This window comes from Anabrus simplex, chromosome 7, assembly GCF_040414725.1.
Source record: "Anabrus simplex isolate iqAnaSimp1 chromosome 7, ASM4041472v1, whole genome shotgun sequence".
In the NCBI taxonomy this organism is placed as follows: Eukaryota; Metazoa; Arthropoda; class Insecta; order Orthoptera; family Tettigoniidae; genus Anabrus; species Anabrus simplex.
Window position 1 is genome coordinate 167,377,845 of NC_090271.1, and position 24,788 is coordinate 167,402,632.

At 39.0% G+C, this 24,788-nt stretch overlaps 1 protein-coding gene across 3 annotated transcripts in view; it reads right to left on the minus strand.

Annotated features, from left to right (window-relative positions):
* Positions 1–4,535: 4,535 nt before the first annotated feature.
* Positions 4,536–24,788, minus strand: part of IFT46 (intraflagellar transport 46) — a 113,531-nt gene continuing 93,278 nt past the window's right edge. For 2 of the 3 annotated variants that reach the window (XM_067151435.2, XM_067151434.2), the window contains exon 8: positions 4,536–4,909. In XM_067151435.2, coding sequence (XP_067007536.2) covers positions 4,788–4,909 — 122 coding nt within the window. In that variant the 3' untranslated portion in view covers positions 4,536–4,787. The remainder of the gene's footprint in view (positions 4,910–24,788) is intronic. The other variant, XM_067151436.2, reaches the window with a different exon arrangement.

The window sequence follows — 24,788 nt, forward strand, 5'->3', positions numbered from 1 at the left end:
CTGCAGTTAAAATATTCAAGACCAAGAGGGTGGCCAAGAATGCGATATACAGACAAGGAGAGAAATGACATTCAGCAACAAGGAGGGGACTGGGACAACACTGAAGAAGGAGAAAAGTACAAAGACAGAAGTTGGTGGAGGGTCTTCATTCGCCGACTCATCGTATAGGTGGAACGACGTGGGATATGTATGTATGTACCCCCTTCCAATCCCCGCTCAAAGGGGCGGTATGGGTGTCTTACCCCAACAGTATTTTTTTTCTAGATAGTAATTCATGTCTACCACTTTCAGTTGACAGCTATGCTGAAACATACATCCATAATCTTGCTACTGTAGAATCTTCGAGATGATGCCATGGCTACGGCTGGTCGTTTCTTCATCCGATTCCTAGAGCAGGGGTAGTGTGGTGTCAATATCTCAATAATGGTTGGTTTTAGGACCTTAAAACATAGTTTTCAGTCTGTAGGGCCTTAGTGAGTTTTATTCTTGGCACCGTGAAGTTTAAAATGAGCTTGGTTTCATCCTTGTACGACAAATTTGATATTTCATATATGTTAATGTGCCGAAAGGGCCTAAATCTATGGGATGGGGAGAACTGTTAAATTTTCTTGTGGATAGGGTTACCCTCAGGGATCTAAAAGGTAAATATAAAAAGTTTGGTTCAGATCTGTTCTAAAACTCATTTCATTTGTAACCACATGCTTCCCTGGGGTATACAAAAGTTCTAAATTTTGATTTTAGAAGGTCAACATCAAACCATATCTTCCTTATTTTGTTTCCAGGCACTGCTATAGTATTGCTAGAGGTGGTGATTTTGCAGTTATATATTATTTTGCATTTATATTTTTATAGTTTAGTATTTTATAATGTTTTGAAGAAACATAGAATTTGAGTTAATTCTGATAAATAAATAACGTCTTATTATAATGTGAAATTAAAATCACATTTGTACAGAGCTAATAGTAAATGAGCAGGTCTACTGAAAAATGCACATTCAGTCATCTACTGTCAAACGGACTCAATTTTTTCATCCAGGAATTAGTGGGCAGATCTGTGTTCAAAATATCGTTGACATACCTGTTAGCCTTGCCTACTATGTACTTTAAAATTAAAAAAACAAAAAGTCTTTTCTAATCCCATAAAAAGTATGGGAATTTGTACTTTCAAGTTTCCTTGACCTAAAAAAAATTGTCCTGTTGCCCGTGAATGAACCTTGATATTCCTATCATCTTCCCTATCCCCACTATCACTTTCAGATTCACCTCCAACATTCACTTGCTCTCATTTTCACTAAATGAGTCATTATTATAAATATTACACTATTACGTGTGACCTGTGATCGCCCACCCGTGAACACTCTTCTACGCTGTCGACATCTTTTTTTGGCAACGTGAAGACCTTCAGGAAAGAAATGCAGCAATGAAAAGAACAGTTTGACTAATTTGCGCTTCGACTCAATCTCAAGAAGACAAGAGTATATGAAATCAGCATCAGTAGAGAAGATCTGAAGACAGTAGAGCAACAGCTTTCCAGATGCTTGCACCCAAGTAAATGCCATCTGTATGAAATGGTGCCAGGTGACTGGAGTCCTGTGTGATTGTCGGATGCTTGTACACTCAAACTCAAAAATACACTGAAGAAAATGGAAATTGCAACACCCAGAAGGTGTGGTGCTACATTGCTGCAATTGAACGTGCAGGACGAGTGTTCAGTTGTGATTCGATGATTACACTTTCAGGTCCCTCTGACCGCACGTTTGGACAACAATCAATACAGCATGTGCTCACCACGAGCTGCAATACATTGATGAATTCGTCGAGGCATGGAGTCAATAAGGTCCAGGATCGCTTCCCGATGAATTGTGGCCCATGCTTGCTGCACTGCACGGGTCAGTTGTTCCAGAGTTATGGGTGGCTGAGGACGGTTGGCCAGTTGTCGACCCATTCTATGGTTGTGATGTCGTGGAGAGCTTCTCTGGAGATGCATGCAGTGTGAACCCGGACGCTGAAACATCCCATTGGCAATGTTCGCCATCATAGGGACAACCACTGGATTGAGTATCCTATCAATGTACTGTCGAGCAGTCATAATACCCTCAACAAGCACTAATTGTGATTTCAAATTAAAGCCAATAGCTCCCCAGACCATAATGCTTGGTGTTGGCCCTGTGTGCCTCTCGACAATAAGATCTGGGCGGCCCCTCTCCCCAGTATGACGGCGCACACGATTCCGGCGATCACTGCGGGCAAGACAAGCACGAATCATCACTAAAGACGACCCTATGCCATTCAATATAAATGGTCCGTTACTGGACATTATAAATTTTCCAGCTAACTCATTCCTGGTTGCCAGCGTTTCACCCTCGTGTGCTAGGTTGGGCTCATCAGTTGGTACCTAGCACACCTACCAAGACACATGGCTAGTGCATACCATGGAGGCCACTGCGTAGGCTACTTGAAGCCACCGGCAATGCCAATGCACTGTGAGAGACCTTGTCTCACTACCAAAAATTGATGCCTGCTTGGCCATCAGATGATATAAATATTGATTCCCATAGGGAATCTGACAGATAGGGAATCTGACAGATCTGACGCAGTGGCCTCCACGGTATGCACTAGCCATACGTCTTGGTAGGTGTGCTAGGTACCAACTGATGAGCCCAACCTAGCACATGAGGGCGAAACGCTGGCAACCAGGAATGAGTTAGCTGGAAAATTTATAATGTCCAATAACGGACCATTCATATTGGTATTATAAATTTACTCATTCGGGACAAGTATTTCAGATTCCCTATGAGAATCAACATCTATATCATCTATGCCACTTGTCGACCCACGCCGATCTTTTTCGACACCAGGCCTGCCTTACATGTCGCTGTTGTGGGGTCAATGGACACCTTCTGCAGGAACACGGGCTCGTAAGCCATCTGCACGCAGGCGGTTACCAACGGTTTGTTGTGTAACGTGAGGTGCCACAGCTGCTCAAATTTGCGCTGCTATTGCATAGGGTTCCATCCGGGCCATCTGAATGATGCGGCAATCCTCTCTCACAGTTGTTTGTCACGCTGGGCCTGTGCCAGGTCTATGAGTGTGGGTACCTTCATTTGATCACTGCTGCCATACACGTTGTACCGTAGATGCTTGTCGGCCAACACGTGCAGCGACAGTCCTTAGCGATAATCCAGCCTCACACAGCCCAATTATCCGAGCCCTCTCAAACGGCGACAGTTATTGATAACATGCTCTTCTCTGTTGTCGAGGCATGTTTGACAGGGAACATTTCACTGCACAGACTGCAAGTCAACTACGCTACACCAAAGTCCGTATACTGGAGTTGATTCCTCCGCGACCAATCACGTGGGGAGATCTGTAGCAACAATCCAATGGGTCTGAAACTTTGATCGTTTACATACCTACATAGCATCGTTCCATATCTTGAAAACCAACACGAACGACCAATGCCTTCATGGTGTTGCAATTTCCATTTTCTTAAGTGTATGTAGAATGATAGGGTGCCCAGTTACCCTCTTCAGGTTAGAGTGCTGGCCAGCAACAACAAAGAATGAGCAGGTTCTGCACGATGTGAAAATGATTTTGCTCTGATAAAGCCTTGGACTAATGCAATTCAATCATGCAAGGAATGATGTATGTCAATGACTGGGTGTCAAACCAACTATTTAGAAACTATTGGAAGGCCCATAAATGGTATGGACAGATTTTCCATGGCAAGGACAGCCATTCGTCTGGAGCCTGAAAGCTAGTGACCGAGCTCGATAGCTGCAGTCGCTTAAGTGCAGCCAGTATCCAGTATTCGGGAGATAGTAGGTTCGAACCCCACTGTCGGCAGCACTGAAAATGGTTTTCCGTGGTTTCCCATTTTCACACCAGGCAAATGCTGGGGCTGTACCTTAATTAAGGCCACGGCCGCTTTCTTCCCACTCCTAGCCCTTTCCTGTCCCATCGTCGCCATAAGACCTATCTGTGTCGGTGCGACGTAAAACAACTAGCCAACAACTAGACCACATGGTCGGAAAGAAAAAAAGACGGTGAGTGGATCACATCAAGGAGGACATGAAATATGTGAATGCCACCTCAGAATATGCTTTGGATCATTCGAAGTTAAATGGAGACGGATGTACCCACAAGTGGACCCCACCACTGTGTAGGAATAATGTTATCATCTTGACATATCGTCTTGTAGAGAAGATGAAATATATTACAGCGGGGAATATTAAAACTAATAGCAACTAACAATGTTCATTTATCTCCAGTTAAAACTCGAGAAGTACTGTTGCAAAGAACATATCTTCCTGGTTCCAGTGATATGCAACAGATAGCATTTCTGGTCATATTTGGCTGCAAACAAAACCAAAAAGGCTGAAAAGCGTGACTCTTTTATCTGGAGCCTAAGTATATACTCAAGCTAATTGTGAAAAAGTTAAAGCTTTCAAATCTGGTGGATGAAAACTAACATCTTACACTTCATACTAAAATAAAAAATGAATGGGTCAGTTTATGTGGAAATAACATTGTATTACTTAACGTAAAAACAGGCTGAAACACATATGCTTGTACATCAATTTAGACAAAAACAGTTTATTTTCATCTAAAACAGAGCCAGTGTTCCAAAATGAAATATACACAGAGATTATCTGGCCATTGTTTTGACAAGCCAGTTGAGAAACTAACAGGGTTTTAATTATCCAATGGCAATAGAAGTATTCTATGAACACTGCAATTTCATTGTAATAAAGGCTCTTGAGATTCATTGTGACAATACAGTTCATACTACACTTGTGATTCTGTTTCTCTTCTGTTGAAGTATTGTGAAGCCTTCACTGCCGAGTACAACATGAATAATACATGCAGTGACTGGATTCTTGATTCATACACAGGAATATCAAACAAACCTGAAAAAGAAAAGGGCAAGTGAATAATAATAATAATAATAATAATAATAATAATAATAATAATAATAATAAATCAGCATTCTCCAAACAGTTAAAATTATTTTCAGTTCACCCCTCCATATGGTTTGGCTGGATAGCCTATAGAAAACTGGAGATTTCTAGAAGGTGAACTAAATCTGAATTCCTCTGCAGTTAACAAACATACTTAAGAATTGGAGCTTGGTCCACTGAAGTCTGACCACCTTAGAAAGTCAAATATGGAAAGGCCTTTGTGTAAGCAATTCCACCGTCCTGCCCAATAAGAAAGCACAAAATGGTTACATCAGATTTGGTGGAAGGCAGCAATGAATCAAAGCATTTGCAATCGCTCAAACATACACCAGCATGCAAGAACGGGATCAAACCTAACCAAAGCACAATTCTTTACTAAAATCTGCAAAACTCGAGAACTTTACTGACGAATTAGATAAATGGAAAATTTTAATAGTGGGACTTCAGGAGATAAGAAACACAACAGAAGAACCATTCGAATCTCAAGGATACAGAATTTACAACGGGAAACCCAGACAAAGGGTCATGAAACAATGCGCCCAATTTGGTACAGGGTTTATATTAAAGGTAAAAATAATAGATTCTATAACTGATTTTCAAGCAGTCTCACCAAGAATAGCAACTTTAACCTTAAAAATAAAAACAAAATTTATATCATCACAAATGCCCCTTCCCCTACTAATGGGAAAAATGTTCTAACAAAGTCCAGAAAAGAAGTAGAAAAGTCTTGGGATCTCCTTGAACAAACAGTAAACCAAGTAAATAAGATATTAGGGACTTCAATGCCCAGCTAGGAATAGAAAAAAATACCAAAGTATAATCAGGAAGTGGTCTCCACATAAACTTACAAATACAAATGGCCAAAGACTTGTCAAACTCTGTAAAGAGCACATACTTCAAAAAGAGGCCAAACAAACTTAAAACTTGGATCACATAATGCATGGACAAATCCTTTCATGTTTGAAGTATTAAGAGGAAGAGAGAGAGAATCCACAAGGGATAGCTGCCCAACAATGGGTACTGTATGGTGACAGCATCAAATAGATAATAATTTTTTCACTATTTATCTTAGGGTAAAATGAGCATATATATTTTAGAATTTTTAAATTCCCTTGTTGTACAGTTATCCTCGATCAGGAAAACTTTATTTTTCTTTACATATACCGTATAAATGGTGCTTTACCATTGACAATGAAGCACGTAAAACATCTAAACAAATATCTTTTAGAAACGAAATAAGAATACCAAAATGAAGGAAGAAATTAACTGAAAATTTTGTGACAGATCCTCACGCACTGAAGAGTAAACCAATCACCTCCCAGCAACTGGCGGGTATGTGATACTTTTCTTCAAAGTACTTAAAACAGGGTTCGTAGTGTCTCTTCTTTTCAGAATCAACTTCTTTGGCCTGTGAACTGTTACTCTCACACCTTATTGTTGGATCGATACCAATGCCGATGTTTCTCTTTCTATCAATCGTGACAATGTCTGTACATTTACTGGATCCATCGCTAGAGTTACAGTGCACTTATTCAAAGACTTCAAATCTGCCCGATTTTTTGAGAAGTTCTGCAATACTGCTCTTGACCCTATGGTGCCTGTTATTTCTCAATAGTTCCACTTTCGAGCAGAAACCAAGAGCATGAGGGAAGGTTTCTATCTCGTTGCAGTGATGACAATGGTTTTCTTGGCTTCCCCTGGGAATGCTTCGGACTACCATCACATGACGGTTCATTTTAATGGCATTAGTCCATTGCGAAGCTGAAAGTCCTGTCTTTGTTGTAATCCAGGTGTTTGTGTCCATTCTGAAAAATGTGAGACATTAATCAGAAATGACAAATATCAAGAAACTATATGAACCATAAAATTAATGGACGATTTAGAAGAACCAATACCATTTTTCAAACAAGGTCAAAATTTAGAAACCTTAAACCTATGTAAAAGACATCAGAATGGGGTCAAATTCATGATGAAAGACACCAGGCATCATTAAAATTTTAAACCAACAAAACAAGAAAATGTTATCAACCTCAAAAATATCAGGAAAAAGTCACCCAAATTATCAGGCAAATCAGGAGATTTAATCAACTCAATAGAAGAAAATTACCACAGAACTAATTCTAGAGACTATTACAAAATGTTTGGAAGACAACTACAAAAATATGACCCCGCTATGTTAATGCTGAAAAGTGAGGACAGAGAAATGGTACATAATAACAAGGAAAATGCCAAAACCATGCAACAGAAAAGATCCCAGAGGATTGGAAAGTGGCTCTAATACACCCATTACACAAGAAGGGTAACAAGCAGGATGTCAACAACTACAGAGGTATATCTCTCTTGCCAGTTGCTTACAAGATATTCTCAACAATACTACTAAATAGAGTAAAATCGACACTGGACAGTCAATTGGGTGAATATCAAGGTGGATTTAGAGAAGGAAGATCTTGCTCCGAACAGATTTTCAACCTGAAATCTATAATTCGACACAGATTAATAAACTCCAAAGACATAGTTGTAACATTTATTGACTTTAAAAAAGCCTTTGACTCTGTTGATAGGGAAACCCTAGATAAAGTAATCCGTGAATTTGGAGTTAAAACTAAATTGGCAAACCTAATTCGTGAAACACTTACAGACACTATCTCGAAAGTAAAATTTATGGGTGAAGTATCTCGACCTTTCAAAATAAATACAGGTGTCAGGCAGGGCGATGGTCTATCTCCACTCCTTTTCAATTGTGTCATGGAGAAAATTGTAAGAATTTGGAATGAAAAACTGAAAGAATCTAAAATATTGCCTCTCATGCTGGGGAAGAAGAACAAAGGTGTTGCAATAAATTGCCTAGCATTTGCAGATGACTTTGCCATACTTTCAGAAAGCCTTACAGATGCAGCAATGCAAGTCAATCTCCTTGAAAAGACAGCCAACATGACAGGCTTGAGAATCTCTGCCGAGAAAACAAAATTTTTGACGAATATAAAAAATGCCCCAAAGTTTTTAGCAACGGATATTGGTCGAATAGAAAAGGTAAAGAAATTCAAATATTTGGGTGAGACAATTCAAGAAAATGGTTTAGATAAATCTGCTATAGAGGAGAGGATACAAAAGATGGAAAGAGCATACGGTATAACTAAGAATACTTACAACAAAAAGTGCTTATCAAGGAAACTTAAAATAAAGCACTACAACACAGTAGTGAAACCAGAATGCCTTTATGCCAGCGAATGTCTAGCACTGAACTACAAGCTTGATAAATTAGAAATATTAGAAAGAAGAATTATAAGGAAAATATTAGGTCCTCCAAGAATTGCAGAGTTTTGGAAATTAAGAAGTAACAATGAAATTTACCAGAACGTAGAAAACATATCAGAAACCATAAGAAAAAGGAGATTGCTATTTCTTGGACACATTTACAGAATGGATGACAATAGACTAACTAAACGAATCTTCAAGTACCTTTGGGAAAAGAAATCAACTACCACCTGGATTCAAGAAGTCAAGAAAGACCTGGAAAGGAACAACATACGAGAAGAAGAATTATTGGAAAGAAAGATTTTTAGGAAGAAAGTCTTACAAATGGAAGGATTCCAAGGGAGGAAGGAAAAGAAAACAGGCACAAAGTGGACTGAAGATAGGAAAAAGAAACACAGTGAAACAATGAAAGAATACTGGAAGAAAAGGAAAGAACAACTAAGGAGGAACAATTGAAATTGTAACGTGGTCCTTAGAAGGCCGGAACGCAAGAAGAAGAAGAAGAAGAAATAATCATCTAGTATGATCTCAATCACTAGGTTACAGACTGAAGTGGTGTCATTTAGGTGTCTTAGTATATCAATTTTGACTTTTTTTTTTTTAGTAGCGCCACTATCTAGCAGCAAAGCAGAACTCAACTTGATGGTTCTTAAATCATGCAAAGCATGCCACCAAACATCTTTAACTTGCTAACAGTTATGACCCAAGTGCTACATCATACTGGATTTGCCTGAAAAAGGGAAAAAGAAAATTGGCTGCATTGTAACCTAAACAAACTTCATATTATGAGTTGAACCCCTGATCTACCAAGACAGCTAAGAGGCCAACTGAAGTTTAAAACAACAAGTATCAGAAAAGTGGACTTTTGTTTTTTCTTTTTTTTAAAAAATGGAAACCAACTTGTTAACTAGATTGTATGATGGAAGTCAGATACTAAACAAGACTGCAATATATCCCAAGAGGGTAAGAAGTCAACTGGAGCCTTCAAAATGAAGATGATGATGATAGTAAAAAAAACCTAGATTTGGCTCTTCAATTATGAACCTCAAGAGATAAGGAAGCTAACAAGAATGAAACATAAAAGCATACAAATGGATGGAGAGCAGTGACTTATCAGTAAACATGCAGAGGCCAAGTACACACACAAAGGAAACATAAGTTGAAAGTCTATTTCAAGTACAATGTGGTCATATGCGAGCTCACAGCTGTGCACTCCTAACCGCACGGCCAACTCGCCCAGTTTTTTAAAATATTAAAAATATCAATTTTCACATGTGCAACATGTTAAGTGTTTGAGATATAATGTAGATATGCTTATCTTAAAAATTCACGCCAACACACATTTCAGTCCTTTTTACCCCCTCCCCTCTTAAATAATATCTCTTTATTTTTAAAAGAGATTATAAATACCACTTCACGTCTGGAACATATTAAGTTTAGAGATATACTTTAGACATGCTCAGGGATTATGTGCACCAGTTTTGGTTGGCAGCTATGCCCGAACGTACACGCATAATCTCGCTGCTGTAGAATCATCGAGCTGATTTTGCCATGGTTGGGGCAGTTCATTTCTTTATCTGATTCCGAGAGCAGGGGTAGTTTGGTGCCAATATCTCCATAACGGTTGGTTTTAGGGCATTAAAACATGGTTTTTGGGCCCATACGGCTTACCGAGTTTTGTTCTTTGCGTCAAGGGGCTGAAAATGAGCTTTGTCTCGACCATGCACGACAAATTCGATATTTTGCCTATATTAGCCTATTATTTTTATATCTTACCCATCGCCCCCCATCTCGTATTGTTTTGAAAATAATATACAGCCCATGTCCGTCAGGGATAATGTATATTTACATAAGTAAAAGGATTTTTAGAATCGGTCCAGTAGTTTCTAAGATTGCCCTCCAAATATACACAAACTTAAAACATTCACACTCTCTCTTTATTATATTAGTACCGTATAGATTAAAGGAGTCGGACTGATTTGGTCTTTTTATGATTAGATAAAAAACTTATGAACGAGGTGTGATTGAATGATGAGTATTCTAATATTTGCATGTCATCAGACTCAACGACTATGCCACAACCTGTCAAAGTAACAAAGTTTTCTTTTCGTGGACTGATGTTCGTGATGCTCCTATTCCAACAGATGAGCTGGAAAGATATTTAAAGCAAAATTGTGGAATGGAAGAAGATAGATATAGTGTCCTATTGGAGAACAAATGAACAAAACTATCCAAATTTCACCAGATTGCTAAGAAAGTATTATGTATGCAAGCATCAAGTTCAGCTTCAGAGAAAAATTTCAGTTCAGCGGGCTTCATTCTCAACGCACGACGGTCTCTTCTACAACCAGACAATATTGATGCTCTTCTTTTCATTCACAGTAATTCCATTCCACTGCTATTAGCAATGACCAATAAACTACGCACACTAAATAAAAGCTATGTTCAGGTTTGTTTTTGTTGTTGGCACATTGCACGCCATTTCAGTTTATTTTATTTTGAGGTAAACGCGAATGAAGTCCTATGAATATGCTTCGTGTTCTTTAGATTCATTTTCAGTCAATTGCAGATGAATATTAGTTTATAACAAAGTTTCTGTTTGTTTTCAATTATTATTACAGTGCAGGAAAAATCTCAAAATGCGATTAGCCTACTTTGAAATGTGTTATTAGCATACGGGAATTCGTAGAGTGAGTGATCCGAACAGTAGTGTGACACGAACATTTTCGTTGTGCACGGCGCACATGTTATTATGGAGAAGTGCTCAAGGTTATTCCACTGAGCTCACCCATGCGGTGGGCTGTACGAGACCAGTGCTGTGGGCCAGTACGCGGCCGCGTCAGAAGAGAGCGGCACTGCACGGGCTGGGCTGCTGGAGCCCGTGGGTTTGAAGTGCTGCACGGTGGGCCTGGCTGCAGGGCTCTGATCCAGTCCACCCTACACTGCTTCTTACTCTCGTTTTAGCTCCCTCGTACATATCCTGGATAAATCTCAAACTTTTCTGGTACTGCCCTGGTCCTTAAACATCTCCAGACTTCTTGACGTGGGACTCTATCATAGGCCTTCTGTAAGTCTACAAAGGCCATAATTAACCTTTTATTTTTCTCCCTGTGCCTCTCTTATGGTTTGCCAGAGTGCAAAAATTGCATCAATGGTACTTCTTCCTGGCATGAAACCAAACTGTTCATCCCCGATTGCTGTTTCTTCTCGAAGCCTTTTCTCAACGACAAGCTGGGGGAGGTCCTCGTAAATCTGGAGATCTGGATAAATGGGAGTGTGATGCGATGATGCAGGCCAACAGCACCAATAATATAAGGATTCAGAAGAAGAGAATCCTCATAGCCTCTCCACTCTAACTCCAAGCACTGACCCTGCTAAGCCAAGCGACCCAGTGGAAGGTTAGGTATCCAGCCCCAGCGGGAAGCTGGGTCGGCGAACAGACTAGTGTTCGGAGGGCTGAGAGTTTCTATTCTCAGTTAATCCTGTTTTCCCAAATGGATTATGGGTTGGTGTCAGGAAGGGCATCCCGCTGTAAAACGCCAGCCAAAACCAAACAAACATGGCAAGCTGTCAGACAAAACGATGATCATAAATTTGTGCATTGTTAGATATTTTCATAACCATGCTGCATGGTGTGATCCTGTGATCATTCATGGTGGTAATGGGTTATGTAAAAAAATAACTGTTAGTCTATATATATATATAAAATAAAAGTTTTGTCTGTACATTGCTCAGAATTTGAAAAGAATGGTATTTCTGTATCTGTCATGTTCATAGTAACAAGTAAATGCACTTTTTACTTTTTCGTAATTTCTGTCTGTCTGTACACGCACCACGAGAAAACGGCTAAAGAGAATTTAATGAAAACCGGTATGTGAAGTCGTGGGATGAGCCACTACAATCTAGGCTATAAATCATTTTACTCACGCTGAGTGAAATGGTAGTTTAGGGGAAGGCCTAAAATTTAATTCTCAAGTATTTATGTTATTAGTGGTCCTATCGATAAATACTACATAACTAAAGTTATATATAATTAAATTTCTGATCATTTATGTCATACATTGTTACCATACTGGCTTTGATAACACAGATATTCATGAATTTGTACTTTTTGTTGCCAAGTCCATATCAATGCCGAGCCACGAGAAAATGGGTTAACAGAATTTAATGAAAGTCAGTATATATAGAGTCGAGGAATAAGAAACTGCAGTCTAAACTGCAGTTTATTCACCCTGTATGAAATTGTAATTTATGGCAAGGTGCCTAAAATTTAATTTGTAAATACCTGTGTTATTGGTCCTATCGAAAAGTACTTAAGTTACATAACAAAAGTTATAGAGAATACAATTTCCGACCATTTATGTTTTATTCAGTTTTACCATACTGGCTATGATAAGAGTGGTATTTCAGAGTCAGAAGAAAACTAAATGTGAAGGCCTACAATATTAAAAGCACATTATTATTTAGTGTATGGCTTATACAGACAATATCAGTAATATATATACATATTTACAGCTGAGTAAAAGCACATGACATTGATCAACAAAAACATTACATTGACCATTGTTTGTTGTGATGTCCTTTGTCTCTTATGCTGCCGCTCAACTCCGATAGATGGGATTACTGCTGTGTACCGATAATAACAGTCTGACTGAATATGGGCGGGAAATAGCTGGGAAGTTAGAAAACTTTCTTCTTTAGCATGCCATTTGTCTGGTTCATACATTTTCTGATACTGCTGGTACGTAACAGTCTGATTCATCATAGTATTCCAGCTATTCGATGCCTATTCTGAGGTGCTGTTTTGAATGAGCAGTGTGCACACTTAAGACAGAGGCTCACTTAGTAGTAGTAGTAGTAGTAGTAGTAGTAGTAGTAGTAGTAGTAGTACTATGACTATGACCTGCTCTAGAATTACAATTTAGGCCTATTCCAAATTATAGCACCACAATTCACTAAATAACTCAAAATTCAACCCTGAAAAGAGCTGTTTCTTAAGAAAAGCTTCTTCCATTTCACTTTCATTAAATCCACATTCATTTTATTCCAAATTAGCAGTGAAGAGAGGGTTTCTCCTCTGGCTTGGAGGGAAAATTTGCCTCCAAGTCGGATGGATTTTTTCGCTGCCTGTGTAGTGAATTGAGATTTTCTGACTCATCGGGTACTCCCAGGAAACAGATTAGTAAAAGAGCATAGTTTTTGCCCTGGGAGTCTCCACTATTCTACACCCTCTGGAACTTTGGACTGTTAGATCGGTAGCGATTGTACATTAAAAGTTAAAAACTGTGTGGTTTTTCATTTGATCGAGCAATTTATATGAAAGCATTGCTTTTAATTGTGCCATTCCTACTGACATCATTGTAATGAACTATGTTCATTTCAGTTGAGAAAACTACTGAGACAGTCTTTCTGAGGATGTAAAAAGGCAAGGGAGAGTGATTGTCTGCCATTCTAATGAAAACTCCCTCCCCAAACTGATTGTGACTTACGGTAGGCAAGGGAGGCTACCATTATGATGAAAATTCCCTAATCCAGTCTTCATATGAGAAAAGGCGTTTGGTGACTTCCCCACCGTGTTTCTAGGGTAATGTTAAGTGCTATGCAATTTGATACAATCTTGTTCACAATGTATACACTACCTAACCTAGAATTCTGTATACAATGTAGAATTCCGTAGCGATGCACGGGTACATCAGCTAGTTAATAAGCAGTGGTTCATGGTGCGGGGTTACTGTAGTCACGTCCTAGCTCATGAACCCTGAGCAATGACTGAGTGGCCTAGTAAGTGGTCCCGAGAGTTGGGAAATCAGTTGCTATGAAATGGGAGGGGCATCTCGTACATACTCTGACGAGGGAACATCAGCAATGGTTAAGTCTCCGATCGCGATGAAACTTGGAAAACACATTGAGGTACACAAAAAAGATGTCAGCATCAATTTTGGGTACCGACATTCATTAGGGCATTAACTAAGGGGCTTAAAAGTTGTGACATTTCAAGTTCCACACGAACAGAGATGAATACCTGCTGGCCAATGCTAAGCCTGCCTCGTGCCACACTTCTGCACCTCTTCCCTTCCCCCATCCTTCTGGTTCCCTGCCCCAAAATTATTTTTCATCTTCAAGCAAATCACGGAAGTCATGGTGAAGAAGGTCCGCTGAACTTTTGGGAGCTGCAGCTTTATGATGCGACTGAGGGTGAGTGTTAAGCAGTCAACAGTTTTCAGATAGGTTTTGACGCTCATGAGGTGATGCCACACTGCGTGACATAGGCCGTAATAATGTAGATTGAAGCGTGGTCTTTCGCACTGCAAATGGAATTTTAGGTTTTAATTGTCAGCACTGGATAATTTTTGACACGCTCAACAACATTACGTTTAAGGAATCGTCGCAAATGTTTTCATAAATATTTCAGAAAAGTAAACTGACAAATACAATGTGGGAATTACAAAGGAGAGCTATGAGGAAGGCTGATAGAATATGCAAAGTTCACAGCACAAGTCCCGTTCAGCAGCTAAACAGACGGGCGGGCACGGGAAGAAGGAAAACATGTGGCGGGGAACGAGAAGGATGGGGGAAGGGAGGAGGTGCAGAGATGTGGCAGGAGGCAGGCTTAGCATTGGCCAGTAGGTATTCATCTCTGTTTGCTCGGAATTTGAAATGTCGCAACTTTTAGGCCCCTTAGTTAACGCCCTAATGAATGTCGGCACCCAAAATTGATGATGACATATTCTTTACATGTACCTCAATGTGTTTTTCAAGTTTCGCCGCGATCAGAGACTTAACTATTGCCGATGTTCCCTCATGAGTCATGGCCTTCCTTGTACTCGGGTGGTTAGGACTATACAATCCACTGGGGATCCGTAACCCGTTAGAGGAGAGATCCTCACAAGGACTACGTGTAAGTAAGGGTAGCATCCTGCTTCACAGAATTTTCACCCAACACGTTCAGAAAGTCTTATGCAAGCCTCGGACTTACGGGAGTCATTTGACAGGCGAGGGACTCCTTGGAAACAATTTGGTGAACAAAATGGAATTCGATGGGTAACTATCAATATTAATGGGGCTAATAGAAGGAAGAAAGTAGAACTGGCTGAGTCAGCAAAGAGGATGCATTTGGATGTGTTAGGAGTTAATGATATTTGGGTAAGGGGAGATAAGGAGAAAAAGACAGGAGATTATAAAGTGTAGTTGATGGCTGTTAAAAAGGGAAGGGCAGAGCGTAGGGTAGGACTGTTCATCAATAATACTATTGCACGCAACATAATTTCAATTAGGCATGTAAATGAGCAAATGATGTGGGTAGATTTGGCAGTTGGAGGAATTGGGGCAAGAATTGTCTCGGCGTATTCATCATGTGAGAGAGCAGATGAGGATGAAGTCGACATGTTTTATGAAGCACTAAGTGATATTGTAGTCAAAGTCAAGAGCAAGGAGAGGATAGTGCTAATGGGTGATTTCAATGTGAGAGTTGAAAACAGAACTAAAGGATATGAAAGGGTGATAGGTAAATGTGGGGAAGATATGGAAGCTTTTGTTGGACTTCTGTGTTAGTATGGATTAGCAGTTACAAATACATTCTTCATGTATAAGGCTATTCACCGCTACACATGGGAGTGTGTGCACCAGATCCATAACAGACTATATCTCAGGGGTGGCCACTAACCTTAATTCTGGGAGCCACAAATTCAGGAGATAAAATTGGGAGCATGTTTAGAAAATGGTTTATAAAATGAAGACACGTTTTTCATTTTGTAACAAATGAAGGAACATTTATTTTCTACATATTGTTCAGGTATACACATCAAGGAATGAGATTTTACTTTTGAGAAGTGGTTTTTCGAGTGTTCATTGTTGCTGTTAGTTTTCTTAAAATGTGGCTGATAATTGGTAAGCGCAGTTCGCACAAGATGTCTAATAAATTGAATGCTTATCATTTACTACAGAAATTTTAAACACTTGAATGTCTAGTAATATAGTCAGTGTGTTTAGTGACACTGAAACATATTGGCCTTGATTCTTGCGTTATATTTCCATAATTTGCCTTTTTTTATATATGTCGAATGTTGGTCTTTATAGGTTCCATTTGTAAATAACAGCACTTTCCTATAATTGTGAAATGGATCAATAAGCTTGATACGTGTTAAATTATGGAATATATGTGCGATTCAGTTCTGGCCTAACTTCTGGAGTTTTCTCCCATCAAATGCCGTAAGACTGTGGTGGTTCCTTTCCCTTTTTTAAGGCTGGTAAAGTTGCTGGATGTTTGAATTGCAAGTTACTCGTCAAACGGCCAAGAAACTTGCAATTCAAACATCCAGCAACTTTACCAGCCTTAAAAAAGGGAAAGGAACCACCACAGTCTTACGGCATTTGATGGGAGAAAACTCCAGAAGTTAGGCCAGAACTGAATCGCACATATATTCCATAATTTAACACGTATCAAGCTTATTGATCCATTTCACAATTATAGGAAAGTGCTGTTATTTACAAATGGAACCCATAAAGACCAACATTTGACATATATAAAAAAAGGCAAATTATGGAAATATAACGCAAGAATCAAGGCCAATATGTTTCAGTGTCACTAAACACACTGACTATATTACTAGACATTCAAGTGTTTAAAATTTCTGTAGTAAATGATAAGCATTCAATTTATTAGACATTTATGTTTTATATAACACATAATCAACATAATATGAAACTTGTAATTTTATGCAAGAAGGAAATGACATTTAATCTTTAGATTTAAAAGCCAACCATACACGGCATTTTTAAATACTATCAATATCTGATGTTATAAAAGACAAATTGTTATAATATTTTACCACATAACCACGCAAGATCCAAGCAATAAGTATTTTAGACTTTAAAGTACAATGATTAGACTTCAAAATATATTATGTAAAATATTTTATAGAGGTCAACACGCATTTATATTTTGCCTAAAATAATATCACTCCAGCAATAATGTATAAAGATGTAACATGATATTTTATTATAATTATCACGCAAGCTTTATTTATAAAATTTTACTGATAGTCTATTCACGATTGTACATAAGTATAAAAAGGATTCGATTCAACAGAATAAGCAACAATACCTAAGATAGATGCTTAATCAACCTAAGGATGCATTCTGTCAGCCCAAGGGCATGTATATAATAGACAAAGTTTTGTAATTTTAATTTTTAATTTTAACACAACGCTTAGAAATTTGTAAGTTTTTAAGATAAGTTTTTACTGAAAATTATGAAACAATATATCATAAGGTCTTTCAGAGGTATAAGATAGAAATGCAAATGTGATTCTGATATAGCTGAGGATGACCTATGAAGGGTCGAAACCGGTCCTAGATTGTAGTACTTTGCAAGAAAATAAATGTATTGATTAGGTGGAATTTTTCTTTCCTTTTAAGAAGATTGGTAAATGTCAATACGGAAAATGAAATTCATAAATCAAGATTGTGTGTCTAGCAGCGGGCATTTCGTTGATGAGTTTCTGAAGTGTCTTATTTTCGGGTTCTTAAACAGAAATAACTTATGCCATGCTCTTAATAAACTACCCCTCTGTGTAAGGCTTTGCTTTTGCTATATTAAAAGCCAAGATGTCAAATCTACTTCCTTGGTATAAATTGACATAATCCTACTCTGACGATTAAGTTTTTCCTTTAGTGATTTCAGTTTGGTTTTCCTTAACTGAGAGGCAACAGGAAAATCTTTGTTGAAACCGCTGTGGTTAGTGTCATGATGGTGTTCTAGATTACTGGTCTTGAACTGCGACAAAGTTATTTGACACAAAGACGCATTGGCTTACCATTTTTTTTTCTACAAAACGGAATTCTTCCTCCCAGTCGGCATTAAAAGCTCGATTCTCCTCTTCATATTTGCGCTTCTTAGACGGCATCACAACTTTTCGGACACCAGACCACAACTGTACTGAAACGGCACACAACTGCACACAGAATAGTATCGGCACTCGCTACTGCCCATACACGAACGCGACTGGCTTCACCTCATGACACTGACTCACTGACACACTCTCCCGCTCAAAGCATATCTAACGGAAGGCCTCGGAACTATCTTCACCTTCCATCTCTCACCACTGACCTACAGCGCCAATAACGTTAAGCCGCACATCGCTGCTATTGACTGCCGCCGGCCGCGAGATGTCGTTAGATTCCATTAATTATATCATTTAATTTTACTGTAAGGTTGGTGTCAAGAGCCGCATGAGACTGACTCAAGAGCCGCATGCGGCTCGCGAGCCTCGTTGTGGCCAGCCCTGCTATATCTTAACAGACTTTGAATTGTGGAAATGTCAGGAATCTGCACGTTTTTCAGGGATTTTTCAATAATACGGACCACTATCTGATCTGAAGTGAACTAAGTATCTCTAGGCCCAGGACAGAGAAAGTGATATCTGTCTGCAGACAATAAAGTGTAGAAAATATCCAGGATGAGGAAATTAGACAGAAATACATGGATATGATTAGTGAAAAGTTACAAACAGTGGACAGTAAGCAGGTTCAGAATGTAGTAAGAGAATGGGTGGCATACAGGGATGCTTTAGTAGAAACAGCAAGGGAATGCCTAGGAACAGTTGTGTGTAAAGATGGGAAAAAGGAAACTTGGTGGAATGATAAGTGAGGGCAGCATGTAGACATAAAAAGAAGGCATATCAGTAATGGCTCCCAACAAGGACTGATGGAGACAGGGAATTGCATATAGATGAAAGAAACACAGCAAAACATATACATCGAGCGGCACGAAAAAAGCAACACTTCAATTTCTTTCAAAACTGAAATTTATTTTAAATATATGACACTAATCCCTATCTTATGATAGAATATTGTGGTATGGTCCCATCTTAAGTGCCTTAACAATGAAAAGAAAATACGATTATAAACAAATTGAACAAATTGTCAGAGATCCGCATTTCAAGGAAATACTGAGTATGCTCATAAAAGTAATGCACTTCTGTTTTGATGTTATACATTTCACACTTTCACTTCACAGACCTTGGAGACAATCTTGGGGACCTCTGTTCGCATCTTTAAAAGTGTGTATTGCCACCTCTTGCACCAATGACGGCATTCAACCTTTCAGGCATGCTGCTGATTAATGCGATATTGTCCTGTTGAGGAATCGTCTCCCATTCTTCCAGGAGGGCATTCCGTAGGTCCTGTAAGGTCTCTGGATAGTGCTGATGGGCTCTTCTCCACAGCTGGTCCCAAACGTGCTCAACAGGATTCAAATCAGGGCTTTGAGCAGGCCAAACCATAGCATGAATCCCTGTTTCATCCAAGAACTCATGCACAATTCTCGCAACATGTGGGCATGTATTGATGTGCATTAGTGTAAAATCATCAGCAATAAATGGACCAAAAGGTACAACATGCTCCAGAAAGATTTCCTCCACATACTGATGTGTGGTAAGGCTCCCATTCTCCACAAAAACCAAATCCGTACGTGCAGCTGTATTGATTCCTGCCCATAACATCACAGAACCACCCTGAAAAGGCAACCTGAATGAGAATGTGCAAGGGGAATACCTTTCCCCTGGCCTTCTCCAGACTCACTCTCTCTTCAGTCAGGTGATTGGGGGCCAAATCACGACTGATTGGTGAACAACACTTCATCCCATTGTTGTACTGTCCAGCCAAGATGTTCCCTTGTGAAATGTAGTCGAGCTGTGCGATGCTCTCTGGTGAGTTTCAGATCTGTAGCAGGTCTTTTGGACTTAAGATTGGCTTCTTCTAGTCTGTTTCAAATGGTTCTCTCACTAACATTGACCCCTTGAACTTGGTGGAGTCAATTTCGTACTTTAACGATGGTGGTGTGACGGTTACAGAGAACTTGAAGTTTTTTTTTTTTCTTTGCTAGGGGCTTTACGTCGCACCGACACAGATAGGTCTTATGGCGACGATGGGATAGGAAATGCCTAGGAGTTGGAAGGAAGCGGCCGTGGCCTTAATTAAGGTACAGCCCCAGCATTTGCCTGGTGTGAAAATGGGAAACCACGGAAAACCATTTTCAGGGCTGCCGATAGTGGGATTCAAACCTACTATCTCCCGGATGCAAGCTCACAGCCGCGCGCCTCTACGCGCACGGCCAACTCGCCCGGTGAACTTGAAGTTGTAAGAAGCGGTCATCTCTTTCCGATGTTGCTATTCTCGGGCCTGATCCTGGTCTCCTTGCAAAGCCTCCAGTTTCCCTGTACCTTCGTACGGTTTTGGAAATTGTGGAAGGTGTAGTCCACAACACTTCTGCAACGCAATGCATGCTGCGACCATCTTCTACCAAAGCAACAGCTTTCGCAGGTTGTTCAGTGCTTAACGGCATGTTTACTCCAGAAAGCTGATTAAGACAATCACAAAAAGATCCTATAAACATGTGTGATTGAAAGGTGAACAATTAAAGGTGAAACAATAAGCGATACAAGAGCAGGAAAACATTACTGGCTCACATCCAGCGATGTGTTTTCTAGGTTGCGCGAGAAAAAACAATTGAGGCTAGTGCAATAAACAATCAACACTTCTTTGTCTGCTCGCAAAATCAACACCAATAACATACCCCATCTTAAAAAATTGGTTGTAGTGCTTCACTTTGATTAATTAGATAATCTATATAAATAAAGTTGTAGGGGGTCCGCCATCTGTAATTATGTTTGTTTTGCTAATATTTCAGATATCTATCCATTTTAGGTCAACTCAAGACCGAATCGGTGGTTTTTATTTTTTGTGCCTGTCTATCTGATCCACCATCATGGCAAAACGGCTGGATAGATCTCGACCAAACGTTATATTTAGAGTATACTCACCCCGGGGAACGTTTTGATATGCATTTCATTTAAATATCTTTGAACAGACGGGTGGTTTATAGGAAAACCAGAACAGTTTTCCTCCATTTTCTCTTATACTATTGATTTTCTGTAAAAATCCCTGGACTTTATGTGAAACGTCTCTTTATTATAAACAACTTTTGTTATGTTCATAATTTAGCTTTCTCTTAAAACGATGGAGAAAATCACTATTTTCTGCGGGTATAATGCTCTGCATTGAGTGATCAATAGACCGACAACGAACCTTCAGGTTACCATGGCAACGTCTCTGACTGCTTACCAGCCATTTTCGTCATCATTCCTGTAAATTCGTGGTTGTTCCTTGGGTAGAAGGCAAGAGAGACGTCAATCGGCCATTCTCCGGGATATTGACGGAATATCGTTCGAGGTTATAACCGCCCTCGAATAGCTTAAGTAATAACACCATTAGTCATCTTCTTACCTGTTTACCTAACAATCCTTGTGCCTAAATTTCTTCTCTGTTACCACTTTCTTATATCTGTAACTCATACCATCATAATTTATTGATGGACATTTGATTTTCCAATACATCCACTAGGTATTAACATATTTGTCCTATCCAGCTGTCCTCAGTTATAATCCTATATTCTATTATTTTCAACCTTCTTAACTGTATTAGTTTCTTCCTTAATTACTCCGTATGTATGCAAGTGCTAATCCCAAAACCTAGACACTCTTTTCTTTGAGGAAATATTCCAAGCCATGCAAATGTATAACTTTTGGCCCCGGAAAATATCAAAATATAAAAAATATTTTAATGACGGTGCAGACCTTCATTTCTAGATAATCGGTGACTAAATGGTAAGTCGCATCACAAAACAGATAGCATAATCGCCGTTCTATTTGGAGAGATCAACAACTTTGGTCGTATAACTTATTGTCATGTCTCAATTGTTGATACGTTAGATAGCGCTGCATTTCTCGGTTATAATCAAATCTTTCTCGACTGTGACTTGCATTCACAATTAAGTATTTAATTTATTTTCCACCTCGTCGATACAATGATTGCTTAAGGCAATTTTTAATGGTCAAAAGTGGTACATGTTTCGTATATTATCAACATCTTCAGCCACATAACACTGTTTAGATGAAAAATATATAAAATTGACAAAGTAATGCTTTAGAGGAAGTGTCCTTATGTTAATTTTAAGGACACTTCCTCTAAAGCATTACTTTGTCAATTTTATATATTTTTCATCTAAACAGTGTTATGTGGCTGAAGATGTTGATAATATACGAAACATGTACCACTTTTGACCATTAAAAATTGCCTTAAGCAATCATTGTATCGACGAGGTGGAAAATAAATTAAATACTTAATTGTGAATCTATTGAAGTGCGATACGGACCATGAAGCTGATTTTATGTGACTTGCATTACGAAAAAGGGCCTGTCTTTATAATGAAAACTCTCCATTTCTATTTTGAATGGCAATTGCCAGGTGAGCCTGCCGTTATAGTAGAAACTCACAAACTCAATTGTGATTGGCAGTAGGAAATGTAGCCTGCCATTATCCTCAAAACTTCTCCTATATCTACCTTACATCAGAAACAATGTATTCCGTCCTCCCTGTTTTGTTTCTAGGATAGCGCTAAGAGGCATGCAATAAATATAATCTTACTCAATGCCTTTACAGCAATTTACAGAGAAATCCGTATACAATGTAGAATACCGTAACAAAACACGGGTACATTTGCTAGTTACACAATAATTACACATCATTTATTGGGTGTTGGGTTTTTCATGCTGCTCAGTGTAGTTATTGAATCCAAGAAGAAGTATGGGAAGATTTTGATAATTATGTGGAAAGACTAGGTCAAGCAGCATAGAAATCTTTCTGGACAGTAATAAAGATTCTCAGAAAGGGGGGAAAAATAAATGAATAGTGTTTTGGGTAAGTCAAGTGAACTCATAATAGATCCCGAGGAATCACCGGACACATGGAAGAAATATTTTGAAAATCTTCTTAACATAAAAGGAAATCTTCCTTGTGACGCCGTGAACTACCAAGCTCATGTGGAGAATGATGATGATGATGATGATGATGATGATGGTAAAATTATGCTTGAGGAAGTGGAGAGGAGGGTAAATAAGTTCCACTGTCATAAAGCAGCAGAAATAGATGAAATTAGATCTGAAATGGTGAAATATAGTGGGAAGGCAGGGATGAAATGGCTTCATAGAGTAATAAGATTAGCAATGAATATTAGTAATATACAATCTGACTGGAAAAAAGCAATAATCACACCTATCCATAAGCAAGGGAACTGGAAGGATTGAAACAACTATCAAGGTATCTCACTGATCAGTATATTAGTCAAGATGTTCACTGGGATTTTGGTAGGGAGGGTGCGATTAGTGGTTGAGAGTAAGTTGGATGAAAACCAGTGTGTTTTTAGACCACAGAGGGGCTGTCAGGATCAAATTTTTAATATGAGCCAAGTAATTTCAAAATGCTATGAGAGGAACAGACTGTTATATTTGTTTCGTAGATCTAGAGAAGACATAGAAAGCCAAGAATAACGGCCGAGAGGATTCGTCATGCTGATCACACGACACCTCGAAATCTGCAAGCCTTCGGGCTGAGCAGCAGTTGCTTGGTAGGCCAAGGCCATTCAAGGGCTGTAGTGCCATGGGGTTAGTTAGTTAGAGAAGACAGAGTACCTCTGTTCTGCCAGATGTATCTCTAAAGCACCCACCCAAGGCTGCAGTGACTGTTTTTCCAACATTGTTACCAAATCTAATGTAAGAAGTACCATATCCTGCTTTCAGTGTTGGTCGCACTATATCGAGCTTACTTGCTTAGTTATCTGAGGAAGGTTAATCTATATAAATACAATTGTAGGGGGTCCGCTGTCTGTAATTTCTTTTGTTTTGCCAATTTTTCAGATATTTATCTATTTTAGGTCAACTCAAGACCGAATCGGTGGTTTTTACTTTTCGTGTCTGTTTGTTTGTCTGTTTCACCATCACGTCGAAACGGCTGGATAGATCTCAACCAAACTTCATATTTAGAGTATACTCATCCCGGGGAAGGTTTTGATATGCATATCATTTTAAAATCTTTGAATAGACGGGGGGTAAAACGAACCTACAGGTTACCATGGCAACGTCTCTGACTGCATGCCAGCAGGGAAGTAACATATTGCCATTTTCCTCATCATGCTTTTAAATTCGTGGTTGTTCCTAGGGTAGAAGGCAATAGAGGCGTCAATCAGCCTATCTGCGGGATATTGGCGGAATATCGTTGGATGTTATAACCGCTCTCAAATACATTAAGTAATAACACCATTACTCATCTTCTTGTTATTTGTTTACCTAAGAATCACTGGACCTAAATTTATCCTCTGTTACCGCTTTATTATATCCATAACTCACACTAGCATAATTTATTGAGGGGCATTTGATTTTCCAATACATTCACTTGGCATTTACATATTTGTCGTTATCCAGCTGTCCTCAGTTATAATCCTTTTTCTATTATTTTCGACTTTCTTAACTGTATTATTTTCTTCCTTAATTACGCCATATGTACGCGAGTGCTAGAAACTACTGGATGTATTTCCACCAAGAATCATATTTAGAATCCACCTGTCCTTGATAGGTTTTAGGGCAAATATTGTTTCTAAATCCCTGAACTGACTGGGGGTTTATATAAAACCGAAACAGTGATTTTGCACTTCCACAAAATATACACAACCAAACTTAAT